General features: G+C 40.9%; 2 protein-coding genes across 4 annotated transcripts; one reads left to right on the top strand and one right to left on the bottom strand.

Moving 5' to 3' along the window:
• The first annotated feature begins 7,657 nt into the window (after positions 1-7,657).
• si:dkey-19b23.8 (uncharacterized) lies at positions 7,658-14,759 on the top strand. The gene is made up of 3 exons (XM_061912640.1): positions 7,658-7,933; positions 11,165-11,860; positions 14,016-14,759. The coding sequence occupies exons 1-3, from the start codon at positions 7,918-7,920 to the stop codon at positions 14,099-14,101; spliced, it is 798 nt and encodes a 265-aa protein (XP_061768624.1). The 5' UTR covers positions 7,658-7,917; the 3' UTR covers positions 14,102-14,759.
• si:dkey-19b23.7 (uncharacterized) lies at positions 12,791-20,443 on the bottom strand. Of its 3 annotated transcripts, none has more exons than XM_061912639.1 (8): positions 20,225-20,443; positions 18,669-18,740; positions 18,529-18,600; positions 17,715-17,899; positions 15,748-15,802; positions 15,507-15,672; positions 15,248-15,445; positions 12,791-15,157 (listed from the first exon to the last, which is right to left on the bottom strand). In XM_061912639.1, exons 1-8 carry the CDS (start codon positions 20,225-20,227, stop codon positions 15,024-15,026), a joined length of 885 nt encoding a protein of 294 aa, XP_061768623.1. In that variant the 5' UTR covers positions 20,228-20,443; the 3' UTR covers positions 12,791-15,023. The 3 variants fall into 3 exon arrangements, with proteins under 3 accessions (XP_061768623.1, XP_061768621.1, XP_061768620.1); XM_061912637.1 differs by lacking the exon at positions 20,225-20,443 and adding an exon at positions 20,009-20,217 and having other exon boundaries at positions 15,748-15,799; XM_061912636.1 differs by lacking the exon at positions 20,225-20,443 and adding an exon at positions 20,009-20,217.

Below are 20,443 nucleotides of genomic sequence, written 5' to 3' on the forward strand. Positions count from 1 at the left end.
GATGGGGTGGCGACTTGTCCAGGGTGTACATTGCCCTGAGATAGGCTCCCGCGACCCCGATAGGGACAAACGGTAGAAAATGGATGGATGGATGGATGGGTTTGAAAGTGGAATATGTGAAAATAGGCCTCGGAACGGGGCAGCACGGTGTTGCAGTGGTTAGCGCTCGTGCCTCACTGTGAGAAGGTCCTGGGTTTAACACCCGATTCTCTTTTTTTTTTTTCAACCTTTGCTGTTTTTCTTTGTTAGTTTTCGTGTTTAAATTTTTTTTGATAACCTACAATAAACGGGCTATTGCCGAATAACCCAAGGCCGCACTTTTGTCCCCAACAGCACATCCAATTTTTATTAAGACACTGTTTGAAACTTGCAAAAAACTGACATCAGGGCCACAAATGTCTTTATTACCCAGGGAACATTGTTGTAATCGATGAATCTACACGCACACAAATATATAACACAAACTGACATCCAACCAATTTTTTTTTTGTTAAATATATCTTTTTCTTATTTTTATTTTTCAAAATAAAAAAGAAAATTGCCCCCTCCAGCATTCTTTGGATACTCCTTTCCTATGTGTGTTTCGATGTCAAAATGCCGTTTGTTTCCTCACATTTGCTTCTTGTAAATGACAATGAATAACAGGAAAACATGGAGGCTAATGGTTACAATGAGCAGCCCCCTCCATTGCAGCTTTTATGTTACTCACACACAGACGTTTCCTTCCATGAAACCTGCTGGACTTGCTCAGGAAGCTCCTCAAACACCTCCTCCACTCCACTTTCACCCCGGACCAGGAGGTGGATTCAAGTCTTCACAAAAGTGTTATGCAATGATGAATTCTTGACATCGTTTGGACAAAATGTCCGATTATGAAAACGAGTGCAAGAATGACACGTAAATCAACTTCTCTAAATATCTGAGAACAATGACAGTTCTCGTCTCAACTCAGCTGGAACACGCCCAATGCTGCCCCATAATGCTTTAAGGAGCTGTTTGCAGCCTTTACGCTAACTTTACAGAGGGTTTTTAAAGCGTCATACAAACTTTTAGCACGTAATGACGTAATAGCGCTCATATGTAATGCACACACACACACACACACACACTTTGTGGGTGGTCAGTTTCTAATGATATATATCAGTGTTTTTCAACCACTGCGCCGCGGAACAATAGTGTGCCCTGAGATACGAACTGGTGTGCCATGGGAGATGATCTAATTTTACCTATTTGGGGAAGAAAATGTTTTTTGCAAACCAGTAATTGTATCCTGCAAATGATGTGTTGTTGTTGAGTGTCGGTGTTGTCTAGAATAACCGTGTAATACTCTCCCATATCAGTAGGTGGCAGACGGTAGCTAATTGCTTTGTAGATATTGGAAAACAGCAGGAGGCAGTTTGCAGGTAAAAAGGTATTTAATGCTTAAACAAAAAAATAAACAAAAGGTGAGTGCCCCTAAAGAAAGGGCATTGAAGCTTAGGGAAGGCTAGGCGGAACAAAACTAAAGCTGAACTACAAATTAAACAAAACCTTTTGCTTTTTTGCTTGCTTATGGTTGTCCATCAAGTCCAATGCCGACACGAAAAGGAAATAATGTAATAAACAAAACCAGAGATAATGTAATAAACAAAACCAGAATGCTGGACGACAGCAAAGACTTACTGCGGAGCAAAGACGGCGTCCACAAAGTACATCCGTACATGACAATCAACAATGTCCCCACAAAGAAGGATAATCTATCCATTTTCTACCAGGTTCACGAGGGGCGCTGAAGCCTATCTCAGCTACAATCGGGCGGAAGGCGTGTACACCCTGGACAAGTCGCCACCTCATCACAGGGTAAAAACAACTGAAATATTCTTGATTGCTAAAACAAAGTAGATGCGGAAAATATCGCTCAAAAGAAGACATGAAACTGCTACAGGAAAATACCCCAAAAAATAAAAGCGGAAGACAAGAAGTAAAATATTACACACAGGAAAACCGCAAAAAATACAAAATAAGTTAGTGCGTGATTTGACAGGTGGTGGCATGCTTGCTTATGCTTTGAAGTCATATCCAACAATTGCGACGACGACTTTGTACTGTCAACTGAGTTTCGTTTTTTAGTGATTTTTGCTGGTGGTGTGCCTCTGGGTTTTTCCAACGCAAAAAATGTGCCTTGACTCAAAACATTTTGAAAAACACAGATATAGATTTAGCAACGTTTAGTTACTAAGCTCTGCTTCTTCCTGCTCCTTTTCGGACGCGCTGTAATGAACACAACTGGAATTGTGTGATGCATTACTTTGTATCGTTTGCATGTTCGAAATAAACAGAAACTGAACTGAACTAACGTTAGCTATTATTGAACGTATATTCTGGCCAAGTGGTTCTCAAACTTTTTTCACCAATTGCCACCTCAGAAAAAACTTGGCTCTCCAAGTGCCACCATGAAGACCAACATTAAAATACAGTAGCGTAGAAGGCCTAAGTATTATTTTTTTTTTTTTAACAAGGTAGAGGTTTTATATGACAAGTATATTTAATTATATTGGCCACTGTAATATTTCACACAGTTGGAACAGTAACACTGTGTTTGACTATAGGAAAATTTAACACTGTACTGTGATTAATTGGCATACAACTAGATGGAGCTGTTCTAACATAACAACAGCAAATTGTTCATCGCTTCTGATATATACAGTGTATACAAACCCCGTTTCCATGTGAGTTGGGAAATTGTGTTAGCTGTAAATATAAACGGAATACAATGATTTGCAAATCCTTTTCAACCTATATTCAGTTGAATGCACTACAAAGACAACATGAAGACAACTCATAAAGTTTATTTTTTTTTTTGCGAATAATAATTAACTTAGAATTTCATGGCTGCAACACATGCCAAAGTAGTTGGGAAAGGGCATGTTCACCACTGAGTTACATCACCTTTTCTTTTAACAACACTCAATAAACGTTTGGGAACTGAGGAGACACATTTTTTAAGCTTTTCAGGTGGAATTCTTTCCCATTCTTGCTTGATGTACAGCTTAAGTTGTTCAACAGTCTGGGGCCTCTGTTGTCGTATTTTAGGCTTCAAAATTTTCAATGGGAGACAGGTCTGGACTACAGGCAGGTCAGTCTAGTACCCGCACTCTTTTACTATGAAGCCACGCAGTTGTAACACGTGGTGTGGCATTGTCTTCCTGAAATAAGCAGGGGCGTCCATGATAGCATTGCTTGAATAGTAGCATATGTTGCTCCAAAACCTGTATGTACCTTTCAGCATTATTGGTGCCTTCACAGATGTAAAAGTTGCCCATGCCATGTTCCCCCATACCATCACAGATGCTGGCTTTTGAACTTTGCGCCTATAACAATCCTGATGGTTCTGTTCCTCTTGTTTCCCGAGGACACAAATGTCCACAGTTTCCAAAAACAATTTGAAATGTGGACTCGTCAGACCACGGAACACTTTTCCACTTTGCATCAATCCATCTTAGATGATCTCGGGCCAAGAGAAGCTGGCGGCGTTTCTGAATGTTGTTGATAAATGGCTTTCGCTTTGCATAGTAGAGCTTTAACTTGCACTTACAGATGTAGCGACGAACTGTATTTAGTGACAGTGGTTTTCTGAAGTGTTCCTGAGCCCATGTGGTGATATCCTTTAGAGATTGACGTTGATTTTTAAAACAGTGTCTGAGTCTGAGGGATCGAAGGTCACGGTCATTCAATGTTGGTTTCCGGTCATGCCGCATACGTGGAGTGATTTTTTTCCAGATTCTCTGAACCTTTTGATGATATTATGGACCGTAGATGTTGAAATCCCTGAATTTCTTTGAGAAATGTTGTTCTTAAACTGTTTGACTATTTGCTCACGCAGTTGTGGACAAAGGTGTGTACCTCGCCCCATCCTTTCTTGTGAAAGACTGAGCATTTTTTGGGAAGCTTTTTTTATACCCAATCATGGCACTCACCTGTTCCCAATTAGCCTGCACACCTGTGGGATGTTCGAAATAAGTGTTTGATGAGCATTCCTCAACTTTATCAGTATTTTTTTTGCCACCTTTCCCAACTTTTTTGTCACGTGTTGCTGGCATCAAATTCTAAAGTTAATGATTATTTGCAAAAAAAAAATGTTTATCAGTTTAAACATCAAATATGTTGTCTTTGTCGCATATTCAACAGAATATGGGTTGAAAATGATTTGCAAATCATTGTATTCTGTTTATATTTACTTATGGAAATGGGGTTTGTGTATATATATATATATATATATATATATATATATATATATATATATATATGTATATATACATAATATAATATACTGGAGTCATGTTTTGACCCACAAACTGTGTTTCACAACAGTGAAGGTAAAAAGTTCAGAGTGTTCTTTAAATATCACAGAATGTTGTGTACTCGCACCTGTAAGAGGAAATTAATGGTGGATAAACATCACAAGATATCATAAAGGTTGATTTGCAGCAGCTGAAAAAGGGAACTTGAACTTCACATACTGTAGCTATACTTCCCTAATTTATATTTTAGTGTTGGCCAACAAATACTATTCCCGGAAGGCTTGCTGGGCCTTTGCCCACATGCTGGCCTTTGATGGCCTTCTAACACTTTCCTTCTAGATTGGTGAGAGGTGCATCCGCCACTAATAATATAGTGTAGCTGATGGAGTATTGTAAAATCGTGGATTCTGACGGCACACACGCCATCTTGTCGCTTCTCATCATGGCCACGTAAAAGTCTGAGACGCTCCATTATGTCACCAGGGCGGCAAGAATAGTTCCAGTGTCCACAGCGAGGCACCAGGACGGGCGTGACGTCCATAAGCTAAATGTTTTTGGGCCTAACCCAGGAGCAAACAGGGGCCCTGCTGTTTGACACACACACACACACACGCACACACACATGGAAGCGTTTTAAGGTTTGCCACTGTTGAAAAAGCCAGCAGAAGCAAATGATGCTCATTAAAATGTTTCTACATGCTGCCGAATGACGTCCCAACATCACTAAAAGTAGAGCGAAAAATGCAACCAACGTCTGCATATACATGCTTTTTAAATATCGATAGTATCAACACCAAGGATAGTGTCAGTATCGGTTCAATAACGCCGTGTTTTTCTGTTCTTTTCCAATTACATAAAACAAATGTACCTTTGTTGTTGATATTGTAACAAAAGTAACAAATCAACGCATGCAAAACAAACAACAAAAAAAAATATCAAATGAATTAGTCATTTTGACCATATATGCTCCTTTACCTTAACTGCTGATGTTGACTTGCAAGGTCAAGGCACACTTTCATTATAAAGATAAGCGAGGGGGCACGACTGGTGTGCTCGCTAGATAATTCTGCTTCAAAGTAAACATCGACGGGACTTTAAATACAACTGTCAACAGCTTTTGAGCAAATAAATGACATGCATTCAAGTAAAGCATAAAGGAAGGTTCCTGTATGACATTATGACAGTAAAATTGCATATATGTCCAAATATTGGTGCAATTTTCTTAAGTTAATGTAGCTTTAATTATGCAAGCAAGTAATCGACTGCAAATAATCAGGAGTAATCCAAATTCAAAAGTGTGATTAATCGAAAAAAAAAAAAATGTATGCTTTGACATTACTAATTGTTTTATTTATTTTTTGTGTTGTTTACAAGCCAACTATGACTTGAGGGTATAAAAAAAGATTTGAATTAGTCTTTAATCACTTTTGCTTTGATTTTATTTTGCTGTAACAATTGTATGTAATAAAAGGCAATCTTATTTGTATTGGTATGGTCTAGGGCAGTGGCTCTCAAATAGGGGTACGCGTACCCCTGGGGGTACCTGAAGATATGTCAAGGGGTACGTGAGATTTTTTTAAAATATTCTAAAAATAGCAACAATTCGAAAATCCTTTATAAATATATTTATTGAATAATACTTCAACAAAATATGAATGTAAGCTGATAAACTGAGAAAAGAAATGCAACAATGCAATATTCAGTGTTGACAGCTAGAATTTTTGTGGACATGTTCCATAAGTATTGATGTTAAAGATTTCTTTTTTTGTTGAGAAATGTTTGGAATGAAGTTCATGAATCCAGATGGATCTCTATTACAATCCCCAAAGAGGACACTTTAAGTTGATTACTACTTCTATGTGTAGAAATCTTTATCTATAATTGAATCACTTGTTTATTTTTCAACAAGTTTTCAGTTATTTTTATATCTTTTTTACCAAATAGTTCAAGAAAAACCACTACAAATGAGCAATAATTTTGCAAGTTATACAATTTAATAAATCCTAAACTGATGACATAGTGCTGTATTTTACTTCTTTATCTACTTTTTTCAACCAAAAATGCTTTGCTCTGATTAGGGGGTACTTGAATTAAAAAGATGTTCACAGGGGGTACATCACTGAAAAAAGGTTGACAACCACTGGTCTAGTGCTGTCAAATGGTCTATTTTCTGAATTAGATTAATCACATTTTGGAATTTGGAATATTATTGTATATATATAAATAAAATAAATAGTAGAATTTCAGACGGCTCCTATCAAATACACAGTAATAAAGACACAGTTGTTCTACTAACTGTACTGTGCTCGCTGGTTACTAAAAAAAACAGCAACAACACTTACCTTTCACTATTTGAGTAAAGTCACTTCTGAGTTTCCAGAAGATGGTGCCAGTATGTGCTTTGCCCTGCCGTCTCTCGCTGTCAGCTCTGTTCGTTTTTGTGTTGTTTGCGTATATTTTTGTCTCTGTCAGCTCACTGTTTGTGTATGACCGCCAAAAACTGTTGGATCTTTGCCCCTTTCCCACTGATATGATCATATTCGACATTGGTTTTTCGATGTCCCAGTCAGCTTTTTCACCTGGCCGGATTCCTGCCTTCCTTTCCCGCCTCGTGGCTCCTCTCCCTCGCCACCTGCGAGCTGTGTGTCGGGCCCCACCTGGATTAGCTGCGCCCTTGGACGTGCTGGCCCCGCCAGGTTCGGTCTTGTGAACGCAAGTTCCTTGACAAACAAAACGTTTATCCTGAAGGATTTCTTCACTTCCCGCGGACTTGACTTCCTCTGTGTGACGGAAACATGGCTGAGAGCAGGTGAGTCCGCCCCTCTTAATTAACTTCTGCCTCCGGAGTGTTCCTACTTTAATTCTCCGCGGTCGTCCAGTCGAAAAGGAGGAGGATTAGCAGTCGTTTTTAAAAATGACTTTAAATGCCATCAGATCCGCCTGCAATCCTCCCTTTCAAGCTTCGAACTGTGCATGTTTGAGCTGGAGGGGGCGTGGCCTCCAGCTCCAGCTTAATTTTCGGGAGAAATTTTCTTCCGGGAGGTTTTCGGGAGAGGCGCTGAATTTCGGGAGTCTCCCGGAAAATCCGGGAGGGTTGGCAAGTATGGAGTCTCAAGAAGGTAATAAATACAAAAATGTGTGTGTGTGTGTGTTTGAGCGTGTGTGTGCCAGGGGTGTTATATCTAAAACCATACAATCTTGTCACTTTGCATTTGTTTTCACAGCAATATAAACATTTTTGATGAATGGGAAAATAACGCGTTGAGTCGTTGTGCAGGTTACAATGTACTGTAAAACACTAATCGTATAAATAATCGCTCTGCCCGCACACCTCCGGTCAACTTGGTATGGCCCCGCCCCTTTGACGTAGGCGCTCGTCCACGAAGGTCGAGCGCGCGCCCCCGATGTTTAAAACTGTTGTGCGCGAGGCGACACGACTACTGCCCGGATAGCATAGCCTAACATAACAAAGTTTACCTTAACGTAGTTTCGCGTAGATGTTGCCTTTATCTGAGAAAATAAGACACAAACTAGCACTTCTTTTTGTGACAGTTGTTATTTTAGTCATTTATACTCGCGGTGTCTTCACTCGAAGAAACTCCACGTTTCAGCTGAGACGTTCACGGACATCGCTTGCATGAGACTGTGGGCAGGTAGGAACGACTGTGTCGGCGCAACAGAAGTGCCTCGCAAATACTGACAATTTCTACATTAACCTGCTCGCTTTTCTCACTCACGTCCGACTTTGCAGTGTTACCTGCTCTGCTTTGATGCCTAAATCGGCATTAAAACTAAAAAAAAAAAAAAACGAACTTCTAATTGTGAAAAATGGTTTCTAGGGTGTTTTGCACAATTTCACAATAGTGTTCAGCAGCAATCCGTTTTGTGGTAATGTATTTTAATTCACGTACTAGGATAAATCTAAATTATTGCATGAATTTGTACGTATTATTTGAAAAAATCAGTTGATATTGACTGAAAAAGTACACATTTGTAGTTCAATCGTTTTGGTTAAAAAAAAATAGTCCTAGAACTACGTAGGACTATTATTATTTTCATAATATTTTTACTAACTAATTTGCTATAAAATGACAAGCCTATACCAAAGTAATTATTTTTGACAACTAAAGAAAAACCTTGTATGATTCGATAACATTAGAGTATGGAACATGTGCAATCGCAAGTTAGATGTAAATATAAACAGAATACAATGATTTGATAATCATTTTCAACCCATATTCAATTGAATGCACTACAAAGACAACATATTTAATGTTCAAACTCATAAACTTGATTTTTTTTTGCAAATATTAACTAACTTTGAATTTCATGGCTGCAACTCGTGCCAAAGTAGTTGGGAAAGGACATGTTCACCACTGTGTTACATCACCTTTTCTTTTAACAACACTCCGTAAACGTTTGCGAACTGAGGAAACTAATTGTTGAAGCTTTGAAAGTGGAATTCTTTCCCATTCTTGTTTTATGTAGAGCTTTAGTCATTTGACAGTTCAGGGTCTCCGCTGTCGTATTTTACGCTTCATAATGCGCCACGCATTTTCGATGGGAGACAGGTCTGGACTGCAGGCGGGCCAGGAAAGTACTCGCACTCTTTTTTTTTTTACGAAGCCACGCTGTTGTAACACGTGCTGAATGTGGCTTGGCATTGTCTTGCGGAAGTAAGCAAGGGCGTCCATGTAAAAGACAGCGCTTAGATGGCAGCATATGTTGTTCCAAAACCTGTATGTACCTTTCAGCATTAATGGTGCCTTCACAGATGTGTAAGTTACCCATGCCTTGGGCACTAATGCACCCCCATACCATCACAGATGCTGGCTTTTGAACTTTGCGTCGATAACAGTCCGGATGATTCGCTTCCCCTTTGGTCCGGATGACACGATGTCGAATATTTCCAAAAACAATTTGAAATGTGGACTCGTCAGACCACCGAACACTTTACCACTTTGCATCAGTCCATCTTAGATGAGCTCGAGACCAGATGTTGGATGTTGTTGATAAATGGCTTTCGCTTTGCATAGTACAGCATTAACTTACAGATTTAGCAACAAAATGTATTTAGTGACAGTGGTTTTCTGAAGTGTTCCTGAGCCCTTGGGGTGATATCCTTTAGAGATTGATGTCGGTTTTTGATACAGTGCCGTCTGAGGGATCAAAGATCACGGTCATTCAGTGTTGGTTTCCGGCCATGCCGCTTACGTGGAGTGATTTCTCCAGATTCTCTGAACCTTTTGATGATATTATGGACCGTAGATGTTGAAATCCCTAAATTTCTTGCAATTGCACTTTGAGAAACGTTGTTCTTAAACTGTTTGACTATTTGCTCACGCAGTTGTGGACAAAGGGGTGTACCTCGCCCCATCCTTTCTTGTGAAAGACTGAGCATTTTTTGGGAAGCTGTTTTTATACCCAATCATGGCACCCACCTGTTCCCAAAGACCCTGCACACCTGTGAGATGATCCAAATAAGTGTTTAAGTGTTTGTTGAGCATTCCTCAACTTTAACCGTATTTATTGCCATTTTTCCCAACTTCTTTGTCACGTGTTGCTGGCATCAAATTCTAAAGTTAATGATTATTTGCAAAAAAAAAAATGTTTATCAGTTAGAACATCAAATATGTTGTCTTCGTAGCATATTCAACTCAATAAGGGTTGAAAATGATTTGCAAATCATTGTATTCCGTTTATATTTACATCTAACACAATTTCCCAACACATATGGAAACGGGGTTTGTGGTACATTTTTCTGTCAAAATTGAACAAATGTTTAGCCAGAAAGTGCATTAATACATCCAGACTCTGCAGGCTCGCCCCCGCGACCCCGAAAGGGAATAAGCGGTAGAAAATGGATGGATGGACTCTGCAGGCTATATAAACAATGTAGCGGGCCAGATCTGGCCAATGGGTCTTGAGTTTGACACCTGTGACCTAAGATCACATTTAGATTCGGTGGAATGATACGTAGGCAAATGAACTAGTCTGTTAGGCACAATTTTTGGCTGCATGATAACTGAGACGGTATATGCAAACATTTGGCGAGAAGGCGAAACATAGGACAACTGAGGTATGACTATATAACTTTGCGAGAAAAAAAAATGTTTTAATTAAACTGCATTTAGTTATGTAAACATGTTGACTTATGATCTAAGAATTTAAAGTAACTTTTATTGTGTAATTGTCAGTCCAAGCAAGCATCACAATAGCAGTTTCTATTCTGTGCCTTTGAGAGAAGCAGTATAACCAAAGCAGATTTTATTCAAACAAATATTACTAGTAAGAGTTGTCAAAAGTTATGTTTACCTGCCAGTGCCCCCTAGTGTTTTGGTAGCACACAGCAAGTGCATTAGAGACTGCATGTAAACGAGGGCGAAACTGTTTCATTTCAAAACATAAACATGCTGACATGTCCGCTTGTCCTTGCTAAACTTGATCTCACGTACTCCCAGTAGCATGCCATTGTTTGCAAGCAGCAGACATGTTTAAGGCTGCTTCCTGCATTAGGAGGGGAGGTCGACTAACAAAGGCCAGCACAGCATTTGTTTCTGCACACTTCTGATGAGGTGATGTTGACAGAATGGATGACAAACACCAACACTTGCGACACAAAGGAGAAGAGGCGTCGCTGTGGTTCTTGTGTTGGTTGGTGAGACAATAGGAGCCTACTGGTTGCATAAGTTTAACTTCTTAAAAGGTTATGTTAGCGTCTTTTTTTTTTTCTTTGGTTAAGCAACGTGTTTGCACTTCAATGCTGTTTGCCCTCAGCTTTACAAGGCGTCACCCCTGTAAAACATGTCATGGCCTCCGTGCCTGCTACACAAATGACTTGTAGATCATTTAGTTTCTCCGCTGACGTCATCTTGTTGTTCCAGACAGAAGCAGTGGATGCAACGACGCTCCTTTTGTAGCAGAAAGCTGGAAGAGCGCTCGAGGCCTCACAAAGGACCAGCTGGCCGCAGGAAGTTGCAGCAAAGCCCACACTAGACCCACCATGTCCCTTGGAACGTTCCACCTCATGCAGACCCTGAAGAACTCTCCCGCCGCACTGCGTCGACGCTTCCGTCGCGATCGCACTGAGTCCCTGTCGCATGGTGACCCGCTCTTTAAAGTCCACTACCTCGGCACGGAGAAGATTTTCTCTCTGGATCGGGAGCAGGCCCAGGACGCCATCAGCCGCTTGCTGGAAGGCGTGAGCAACGGGAAGAAGCTGAGCAAAGATCACGCCTTGGTGGTGCGGCCCAGATACGTGGAGGTCAAAGAGCTGAGCACAGGAAGGCAGCTCACCAAAACATACCTGCAGGACATCGCCTACTGCGCCGCCGACGCCGCCCGCCCTAACGTCTTCCTGTACATCTGCAAGCATCACGGCCAGCAGCTGCAGTGTCGCGTCTTCTGGTGCAGTCGGGCCGAGCGGGCGCGGGACATGACCGCCTGCCTGGCGCACTCCTTCCAGCAGGCGCTCAGCGACTGGCATAATGACAGCGAAGTGGGAGGGAATCATGCAGAGCAGTCGACCAACTCTCCCGGGAACCCTAAGAGCTCAACGCTGCCCTCAAGTCTGGGAAAAGGTACGACATATCTGGTGGCGTCGCCATGTTATGCTTTTTTTTTACCTTCGTTTAGTGGGTTAATGTGGGCCAGCACCTGGGATGGTTCCACACTCACACTTAGCTTTGTCATAGAATGATTGTACTGCAATTGCTCCTCGCAGGTTATTAATGATGGACACAGACAACATTTATTAACACAATTCCTTATAGACTCCAAAAAATCCAAAAGTCGAAACTCACTCGCCTTTCACTGCATTCTTGTGTGTCTTACATACCTGTCATTTAATTCATGCGATCATTTAATTTATGCGATCGCTCCTCACAGAATATTTTTGATAAGACACAATCACAGAACTGTAATACAAGGATGGAAAATATTGCAATAGACAAAACAGAGAGCAGGCTCGCTCACCTTCACCTACATTCAGGTGTGCAATAAGTTTTTTAAATGGAATCACTCCCTCTTGCAACAAATTAATAACTAACCCATTACATCATAGAAATAAAACACGAACAAAAGTCAAAACCCACAGCACACGCTCGCTTTCTACTACATTTGTGTGCAAATAAAGTAATTTAATTCATACGATTAGTCCTCTGTGATTATTATTGATAACATCACACTTCATAGTAAATTCAAACTAACCCAAGGTTAAAACCAACAGAATGCTTGCCCAACCGTGTCGACATTTGTGTCATTTAAATAATGATATTGCTCCTCTGTGGTTATTGATAATAACACTGTTCATAACAGGAACTTTAGGAAGACTCGAAATAATCCAGAAGTCAAAACCACCGCACGCTTACTCACCTGCGACGACATTTGTGTCATTAAATTCATGCAGAGGCTCTTTACAGTTTATTAATGATAATCGACACAATTTGTAATAGAAATGGAGGTGGAAATCTTGGCCACCTCATGATTCAATGACACTTTAGGAGCTACAATTCGATTAAAAATTGATTCTTGATGCATCTTTATTTTATGTACATTCATGCAGTTTTACATTTATTTTCGTTTCACTAAATAAGCATTTATCACTTGCAACTTTTAAAAATAGTGCGTTTTTAATAAGAAATTCCCATCAAATTTATTAAATTTATGGAAATATCTGAAAAACTGGAACATAAGTGAGGTGGCTCGCTGCAGTCAGCGACATTTTAGAACTGTCTGCATTACTTTACAATAAATAGATTATCCAATATTGACATTTACTAATTCATTTTTATAATTGTCCATGTCCGAATTGCGATAAAAAATTTATTATTTCCCTAAACTCTAGACAGTTAAAATATTCCAAAAGTGGAAACTCAAAGCATGCTCAGCCGAGGCTAAGTTTTTGGGCATCATTTAATTCATGCAATCGATTCTCATTGGTTAAACTTGTGAAAGGAAAAAAAAGGCTCAAAATATTAAAATAAGTGTGCTAACTTGTGGCTACATTTGTGTACAAAGTTAAAATGGGCTATTTCATTGTGATCCTTCCTCTTGCGAGTAATTAATGACAGCTGCCTCCCTCCACTGTAGGAAAAAATCAAGTTCTCTATATCAAAAGACTCAAAACAAGAGAGGGAATCGAACCCAAGTGTAGTCCAGTATGGATGGTGTGATGGAGTATGTTGAGTACATGTAAAACCTTTCCCACAATGAAATCTTGATTAAAAAATACTCCAGTTGGGTATTTACTGCTTTTGAGAAACAAAAAAGGCACCCATGCCTCAGAGCTAATTGTCTTTAAGTTCATATAAAACAAAGAAAAATATGATCAACAAACTTACTGCGTCGTGCATCCGATACAATGACCAAAAAAACTACAAAACTGCAGATCGTTTTCAATTAGTAATTAATAGAAGACAAACTGGCAGTGGATAACATTTAGTTTCTGCAAAATGATACGTGGGCAAACAGACTAATTTGTTGAGGCATCGTGCATCTCCCAAAAAATAATGCAGCTTGAAGTGCTGACTTTGCCTGCTTGGGGATTGTCGCTACATTTGCACAGTCCATTAACAAACACACACACACTATATTAACACACTATGTAAATACACAAACTATAAAGGCGTTGAAATAAGAAGACATCCATGAGTCAACAAGCTTCCTCACTGGCGTCCTTTAACTTTGTTGATTTCCAAACATAACTAGACCAACTGTCTCTTTTTTCCCCTTAAGTTCACTGGAAGCAAAGAGGTTCTGTGTCCCGCAGCCCCCTCAGAGGCATCACCAGGAGAGGGTCTGCCTCGGACAGCTGGAGCTGATCTCCTGCAACGACTGTAGATCTACTGTGAATATCTGGACTGACGACTGGTGGTCCTTCTTCTCTGCTGCATTTTTAAGGCGTTAAAGAGAAGGTTGCTTGAAGACCAAAAACCACAAAACAAGGACAAAGTCTTCTTTTATTTATTTTTTTACCTTCGTCAGCACTTTTGGAAAATTATTTTTTTAATGAATCATTTCCATTTTAACTTTTTTTTTTTACTTTTTATCCACGACATGCACCCCACCCCCACATCCCGCCTTCCTCAGCTTAGAGAGCCACCCAGCCGTGACTTGCTGCTTTGTTGATCACGGAAACACAGAGAACGTTGTGTCCCATCAAGAGAGCCTCTTCTTGGAATGTGCGGCCGTGCACCTGCATTCCTCTCCAAAAGCCTCGCTCTTTTCTGGGTTTAACCGCTCTTCTCGTGTTCACTCGAGGCCATAAGCACCACTTTAACTCGTTACAAAGCGTATCGTCTTCAACTTTACTAATGCCCATCTTATATTATTAACTGAAAGGTGCCATTTTTGTGCCCACTAAGTGTTCATGTGATGTATTTTAAGGAAGAAGGGACTCAATTGCCTGCTTTGTCAGTGTATGTTTTTTTTAAATGTAGTTATGTACATATTTAATTAAATATGTTTTTATACAACTTTTTTCCAAGGGTCTTCACGTGATCTGTAAAGCATTCACCAAGTCAAATGTTTAACTTTGAATGAGCATATTTTCCATGACTCTGACTTCTAATGTTATATTTGGCCTGAAGTACGTGTTTGTGTGTGTTAAGGACACAAATGTTCTTAAAAGGACCTGGCGGCACTCATGTGACATGTTTCCCAGGGATGTCTGGTTAAAATAGCATGTCAACAAGGTGCATGTTTTTTTATTCAAGGTGCCTTCACTGGCAGGACAAAAAATGTTTATGTATTTTGGTCTTCTGCAGAAGAGTGGTGATCAGTGGGCGTGTTGACCAACCTGCTCTTCTTCTTCAGCCTCTGCACCTCCAGCATTGTGTGGAAGTGCACACACCTCAGAGGCTTCAGCTCCTCCACCACTGCCAGGAGAGAGAAAATATACATTTGAGCTAAACAGCACCACCCAGTGGCTCCAGTAGGAATTACAAATGGCAATGTTGATTACTCACCTTTGTCATAGTGCAACTCGTCACGGTTCCCGTAGACGACGTAGGTCTCCAGAAAGTTGAGGAGCGCCCCCGTGACCAGGAAGCGCTCGGGCGCAGGAAGACTTTGGATGTAGCGCATGTCCAAGGCGAAGGGGTTGGAGGGGAAAGGGACGGTACAGAGACACACCAGCTCGCTGACCACGTCCCACACACGAACGCCTAGGAGAAACAAGGCGTGTGACGACATGGGTCATCTGAGCTCGCGTCGCATGCTTCTTACCGCCGGCCTGCCAGTCTGTGATGGATTTGAGCTTGACAGGCGTGTCCCTCACCATGGAGTCGCTGCCGCCGATACTAACCAGCCGCTCGTGGTTGGAGCGTATCCAGGCGTGCGGACGGCCGTATTTCACGTAGCCTGCGAGCAGGAAGAGCGTGCAGTTCACTTCCTGCAGAGGAAACACGCTGCTTCTTCACACCTGCTTCACTGAATGAGAACAAAGTGCCTTTGTTTGTCTCCTTACAGGCTCTGCTATCTCTTCTTCACTGGGGGAGGCTGGCAGGAGATGTTCCTCACTGCTGGAGACAAAAAAAATGTCACATCCCTGCCTCTGTCAGACCCAGTTTACACTAAATCCCACCTAACCTTATCCTTGTCCACACACAACAATGTCACTTTTAAAACCCCCTCCGGCGTGACGCGACCTAGTACGCCTGCGCGGAAAATGGCACGTCATAGACACATCCAATGTTGCTTTAAGTGCAAGTTCTTACATTTAACTTATCTGAACAATATCCATTGCTGTGGTATTTCAATCAACTGGAATCCAGTGTATCTATTGTAGTTAATTCCACCTGAGCCATCATAAATTAATCACATTTTTACTAGACATGTAAACAATGTAATAAAGAACATTTTACATCAACCAAACTAGGGATCTCGATATCTGGTCAGGATACTCCTTACTCTTTTGTCTTCACCTTCATTGTCCATTCCTTTTTGGTGACTTTTTATATTCTGGACCTAGACGTTGAGTCCGCGACATACATGGCGGACAATAATTGATACAGTCCAAAAGCATTTTCCGTTTTCCGTAGTTTTCCCTCGACGGCCAGGTAATACAAAGCACACGCTACCTTTTTTATCACATCCGTGGAGACCGCATTCTCGTTGTCTCTCCTTTGACAAATGGACAAAGTTTTTAGCTAAGAAGAATCAAAGCTGACATTGGAAAGTTATCTTGCCGTCTGAGAAGTGGTGTATCCCGAAATAGCTGCAATCGATTTCTCGTAAGGTATTCATGTGTGATTTCCATAAGCGTCTGTTCGTGTAAAAGAATGAGAAACACGGGCATGTCAGGATGACTCGCCTTCATATTTCCAGTGGTTAACTCAGAGTTACGTAACTGCTTTATAATAAAGCTGGCCGTGGCGCGTTCTTTCTAACGGCACTTCCTGTGTGGGGCGCGGCGTTTCTGACGTCACTTCCTCTCCGAAGTCAGTTTGTAAACGATCAATGAGTCCATACAAAGCTAAGTGCTGGAGATTCAAGAAATACACGCCGCATGTACCCACGTAAAAAAATTGTCCGAGGAGGGAACCTTTAACAATGGTTTAGTGTGGCTGATTCAGGTCTTAGGCTAAATAATTATTCGTTTAAGAGGTTAAACGACTAAGTGAAGACATGGCCTCAATCTGGTTCTGCCAACCTGTGGGCATGTTTGAATTTGATGTAGGAGTGTGTCCACAGGAATGAGGGTGTGTCACTATCCAATATTGGCGTGTCTCAATTGGATGTTTTATATCAGGGGTATCAAACTCATTTTAGATCGGGGGCCACATGTAGAAAAATGTACTCCCAAGTGGGCCGGACTGACACAATCACAACACGATAACTTAGAAATAAAGACAACTTCAGTTTGTTTTCTTTGTTTGAAAATAGAACAAGCACATTCTGAAAATGTAAAAATCATATTTTTTTTTTTTTACACCTACATGTTGCAGTTAATAATATTCTATCTTTATTTGTCGTTATTTATATTTCCTGAATAAATTATGTGATAATGTTCATCAGTCAACTTGTTGGTGTTCATTTTCAACCCATCAAGATTAAAAAAATATCAAATTACAGGATCTTATTTATGTAGTCTGCTCATTTTGTTCGACTGGTACCCTAACTTCATTTAATTTTTTTTACATCATCTCCAAAGATACAAATAATTGCTATTGCGACATCTAGTGGACACATCTAGAACAGTATCTTTCATTCAAAAGTTTTGGCTCATTTTTATACTTAGCAAAGTCATCCCACGGGTCGGAAAAAACCCGTGTGCGGGCCTGATCAGACCCGCAGTCCATACGTTTGGTACCCCTGCTTTATATAAAGCCATGGGCATGTCTGCAATTGTTGAGGGTGTTCCAAAATTACGTGAGTACGTAGCAAAATCGGATATGGGCGTGTCAGAGGTGTCCAGTGGTGTGTTGCTTTCACCTGTTGACGTGTTTGTGCGTCTTGGCGTGGGTTGGATGGGCAGCCGGTGGACCCTCAGGCCCGCCAGGCAGCGGGGAGGCTTCTTGACTGGCCAGGCTGAGGGAGCTGCTGCTGGCTGAATCAGTGCTGCTGCTTGAGCCACTGGAGGACGCTCTGGACACGGCAAAGCCTGGGGAACGCCAACCCTGAAGGACAGCGCTACTGTTATGTGGCACTGACATCATTCACTACTTTTACATCTCCGTTCTTTCTTGACTAAACAAAGATGATTAAAAGGAGGCGCATTACTCACTACCTTTTTTCCACAGTAGAACCTCAACTTACGTGCTTAATTGCTTCTGTGACGCAGCTTTTAACTCAAAACACTTGTACCCCAAATCAACTTCTCCATTGAAATTAATTTGAATGTTTTCCCCCCTACACAGCGCCATTTTAACATGAACATGCCTTGCGTGGAGAGGTTATCAGGCGACCGTGGATCAGCCTCCACGGATGAGGCACTAGCTGTTTCAAGTCAGGACCCAAGGTGGACCACTCCTCTGTGCATCAGTTGGAAAAACAAAAGGTATGCCAATCTTTAGCCATAAGGCATTGCTAGCGCATAAGACCAGACGTTTTAGCCGCATCGTACAGAATTCACTGTAACATTTGCTAATGGCGGTGGTGCTTGTACCTGACATTTTTGCTTACAATCTAAAGCGTAACAATTAGCTGAGAGACAGCTCTTACCTCAAAACACTCTAAGTTGAGTATACTGTATCTGCATTCACATGATCACAATACAATTCTCTTTAAATGAAAATATTTGACTGACCGAGTCTTCATTGACAACAGTCAGCAGCAGCTCCTCCTTCCCTCTCAGCCAAGGCTGGAAGTACCTAAATCCCTAAACCGGCAAGAACACGTCAAGCTTGACCATTTTCTATCTTTGACGCAAATTTGCTGAGGTCACACCTGCAATGAGCCCAGCAAAGCCAGATCAGACAAAAAGTGCTGCAGCTTCCTCCTCTGTTCCCGCTCTCGTTTCTGCAAACACACATTAAAAGCAAATTAAAGCTACTGTGCAGCTCATATCCTAGCAACAGGAGCAACGGTGTCAAACTCATTTTAGCTCAGTTTAGCGCATGGAGAAAAATCCATTCCCAAGTGGGCCGGAATGGTAAAATCATGGCATGATAACTTCAAAATAAAGACAACTCCAGGTTGTTTACTTTGTTTTACTTTGGCCAAAAATAGAACAAGCACATTGTGAAAACGTACAAATCACAAATAATCCTTTGGAAAAAAAACCTTCAAGTTTGTTGAAAATTCAGAGGAAATTGGTGCAGTTTCTAAAGCACAATGAGTTTAGACGTGGTCTCAGTTTATCTACAAAGCCAGGAATAAACTTTAAGTGGCAGTCTTTCTGGGTTTGAACAAAAAACACAACATGTAAACTCTTCTAGATATCAAACACCTCCTTTGTCATGTCCACGTATCAATCCAGAGTTAACTCAACAAACCGTGAGAATCGGAAGAAAAGCTATTCAAAAGGGTTAAGTTTTCTCACTATATTTTCATACCTTAGTTGCCGCCTGTTGTGGCGGTAATCCTAGAACCCGTAGGTAGAACACTCTATTTCACCGATTTGGTCCATGTGCTGCCTCTGATGGCCCTGATATTCCGAAGGGTTTTGGGTGTATAGAGAAGAGTTTTATCTATCTATCTATCTATTATTATTACTATTAATGTTATTATTATGGAAAAAAGGACGACAAAGAGGCATCTTGCAATGGTAAAAGTTGATTTTCTAGACAAAAAATTATTTTCAAGGTAAAAGTGGATTATCCGAGTACACAATATACTACCGTCTATTATTAAAACCCACAAAAAGACACTATTGGGGAGTAAGGGTGCCAACTAACGATGTGTTTGAAGCGGAAAACACAAAACGGCAGGTTTGAGGTTTCCACGCTTTACTTTGTACCTCTTGCTGGTCCTAACAGAATTGCTATTGTGACATCCAGTGAACACATTCAGAACAGCAGTTTCTTTCATTAAAAAAAATAAAAAATGCAACTCATTTTAATACTTGGCAAACCCATCGGGTGGGCCGGATAAAACCTGTTGGCGGGCCTGATCCGGCCCGCGGGCTGTATGTTTGACACCCTGACCTAGATACTTGCAGCATCCTCGTAAGGCAACAAACACATTTGATGCTGCGAGTTATTAACACGAGCATGCTTCAAATTTGAGATTATAACAGCATTTTAGGAGACAATCGTTACAATTCAGCACAGTAAAAAAGGACTTACGCTGACGCTGATCATACTGAGAGGAAATAAAGGATCTTCTGCAGCGCACTCATGACCACATGTTGCCAAAAAAAACACCTAAAAAAACTGTAAATTCGTATTTTAATGCTTCATCGCTTCAGTTCAGCAGCTGTCTTGTCATTGTTGTTGGGTGTTGTCCTCTATTGGCTTATCGAGGCTGTTTCTATATGCGCACTTGCGCACTTGCGCACTTACCATCGAAGTGTGTGAGTGTGAAGTGCGGTCCCAAATCCATCACCAACCGGAAATGACGATGGCAATAATGACCAATTTCTCCTCTTCTTGCTCTTTACGGTGGATGTATGTCACTCGACACTTTCCCCTACGTACACTTTAATATGTATACTAATAGTACACTGCGTACTTAGTTACTCAAGGCGCGAATTTTCGAAGAGACTAAAGTGCGTGCATGGC

Source organism: Nerophis ophidion, linkage group LG10, assembly GCF_033978795.1.
Source record: "Nerophis ophidion isolate RoL-2023_Sa linkage group LG10, RoL_Noph_v1.0, whole genome shotgun sequence".
Taxonomy (NCBI): Eukaryota; Metazoa; Chordata; class Actinopteri; order Syngnathiformes; family Syngnathidae; genus Nerophis; species Nerophis ophidion.

Coding starts and splice junctions, on each gene's coding strand:
- si:dkey-19b23.7 (XM_061912636.1), bottom strand. Junction 17,900..18,528: donor CTGTTGTCAATGAAGACTCG/GTCAGTCAAATA, acceptor GCTGTCCTTCAG/GGTTGGCGTTCCCCAGGCTT. Junction 15,673..15,747: donor AAGAAGAGATAGCAGAGCCT/GTAAGGAGACAA, acceptor TTTCCTCTGCAG/GAAGTGAACTGCACGCTCTT.
- si:dkey-19b23.8 (XM_061912640.1), top strand. Junction 11,861..14,015: donor GCCCTCAAGTCTGGGAAAAG/GTACGACATATC, acceptor TTTCCCCTTAAG/TTCACTGGAAGCAAAGAGGT.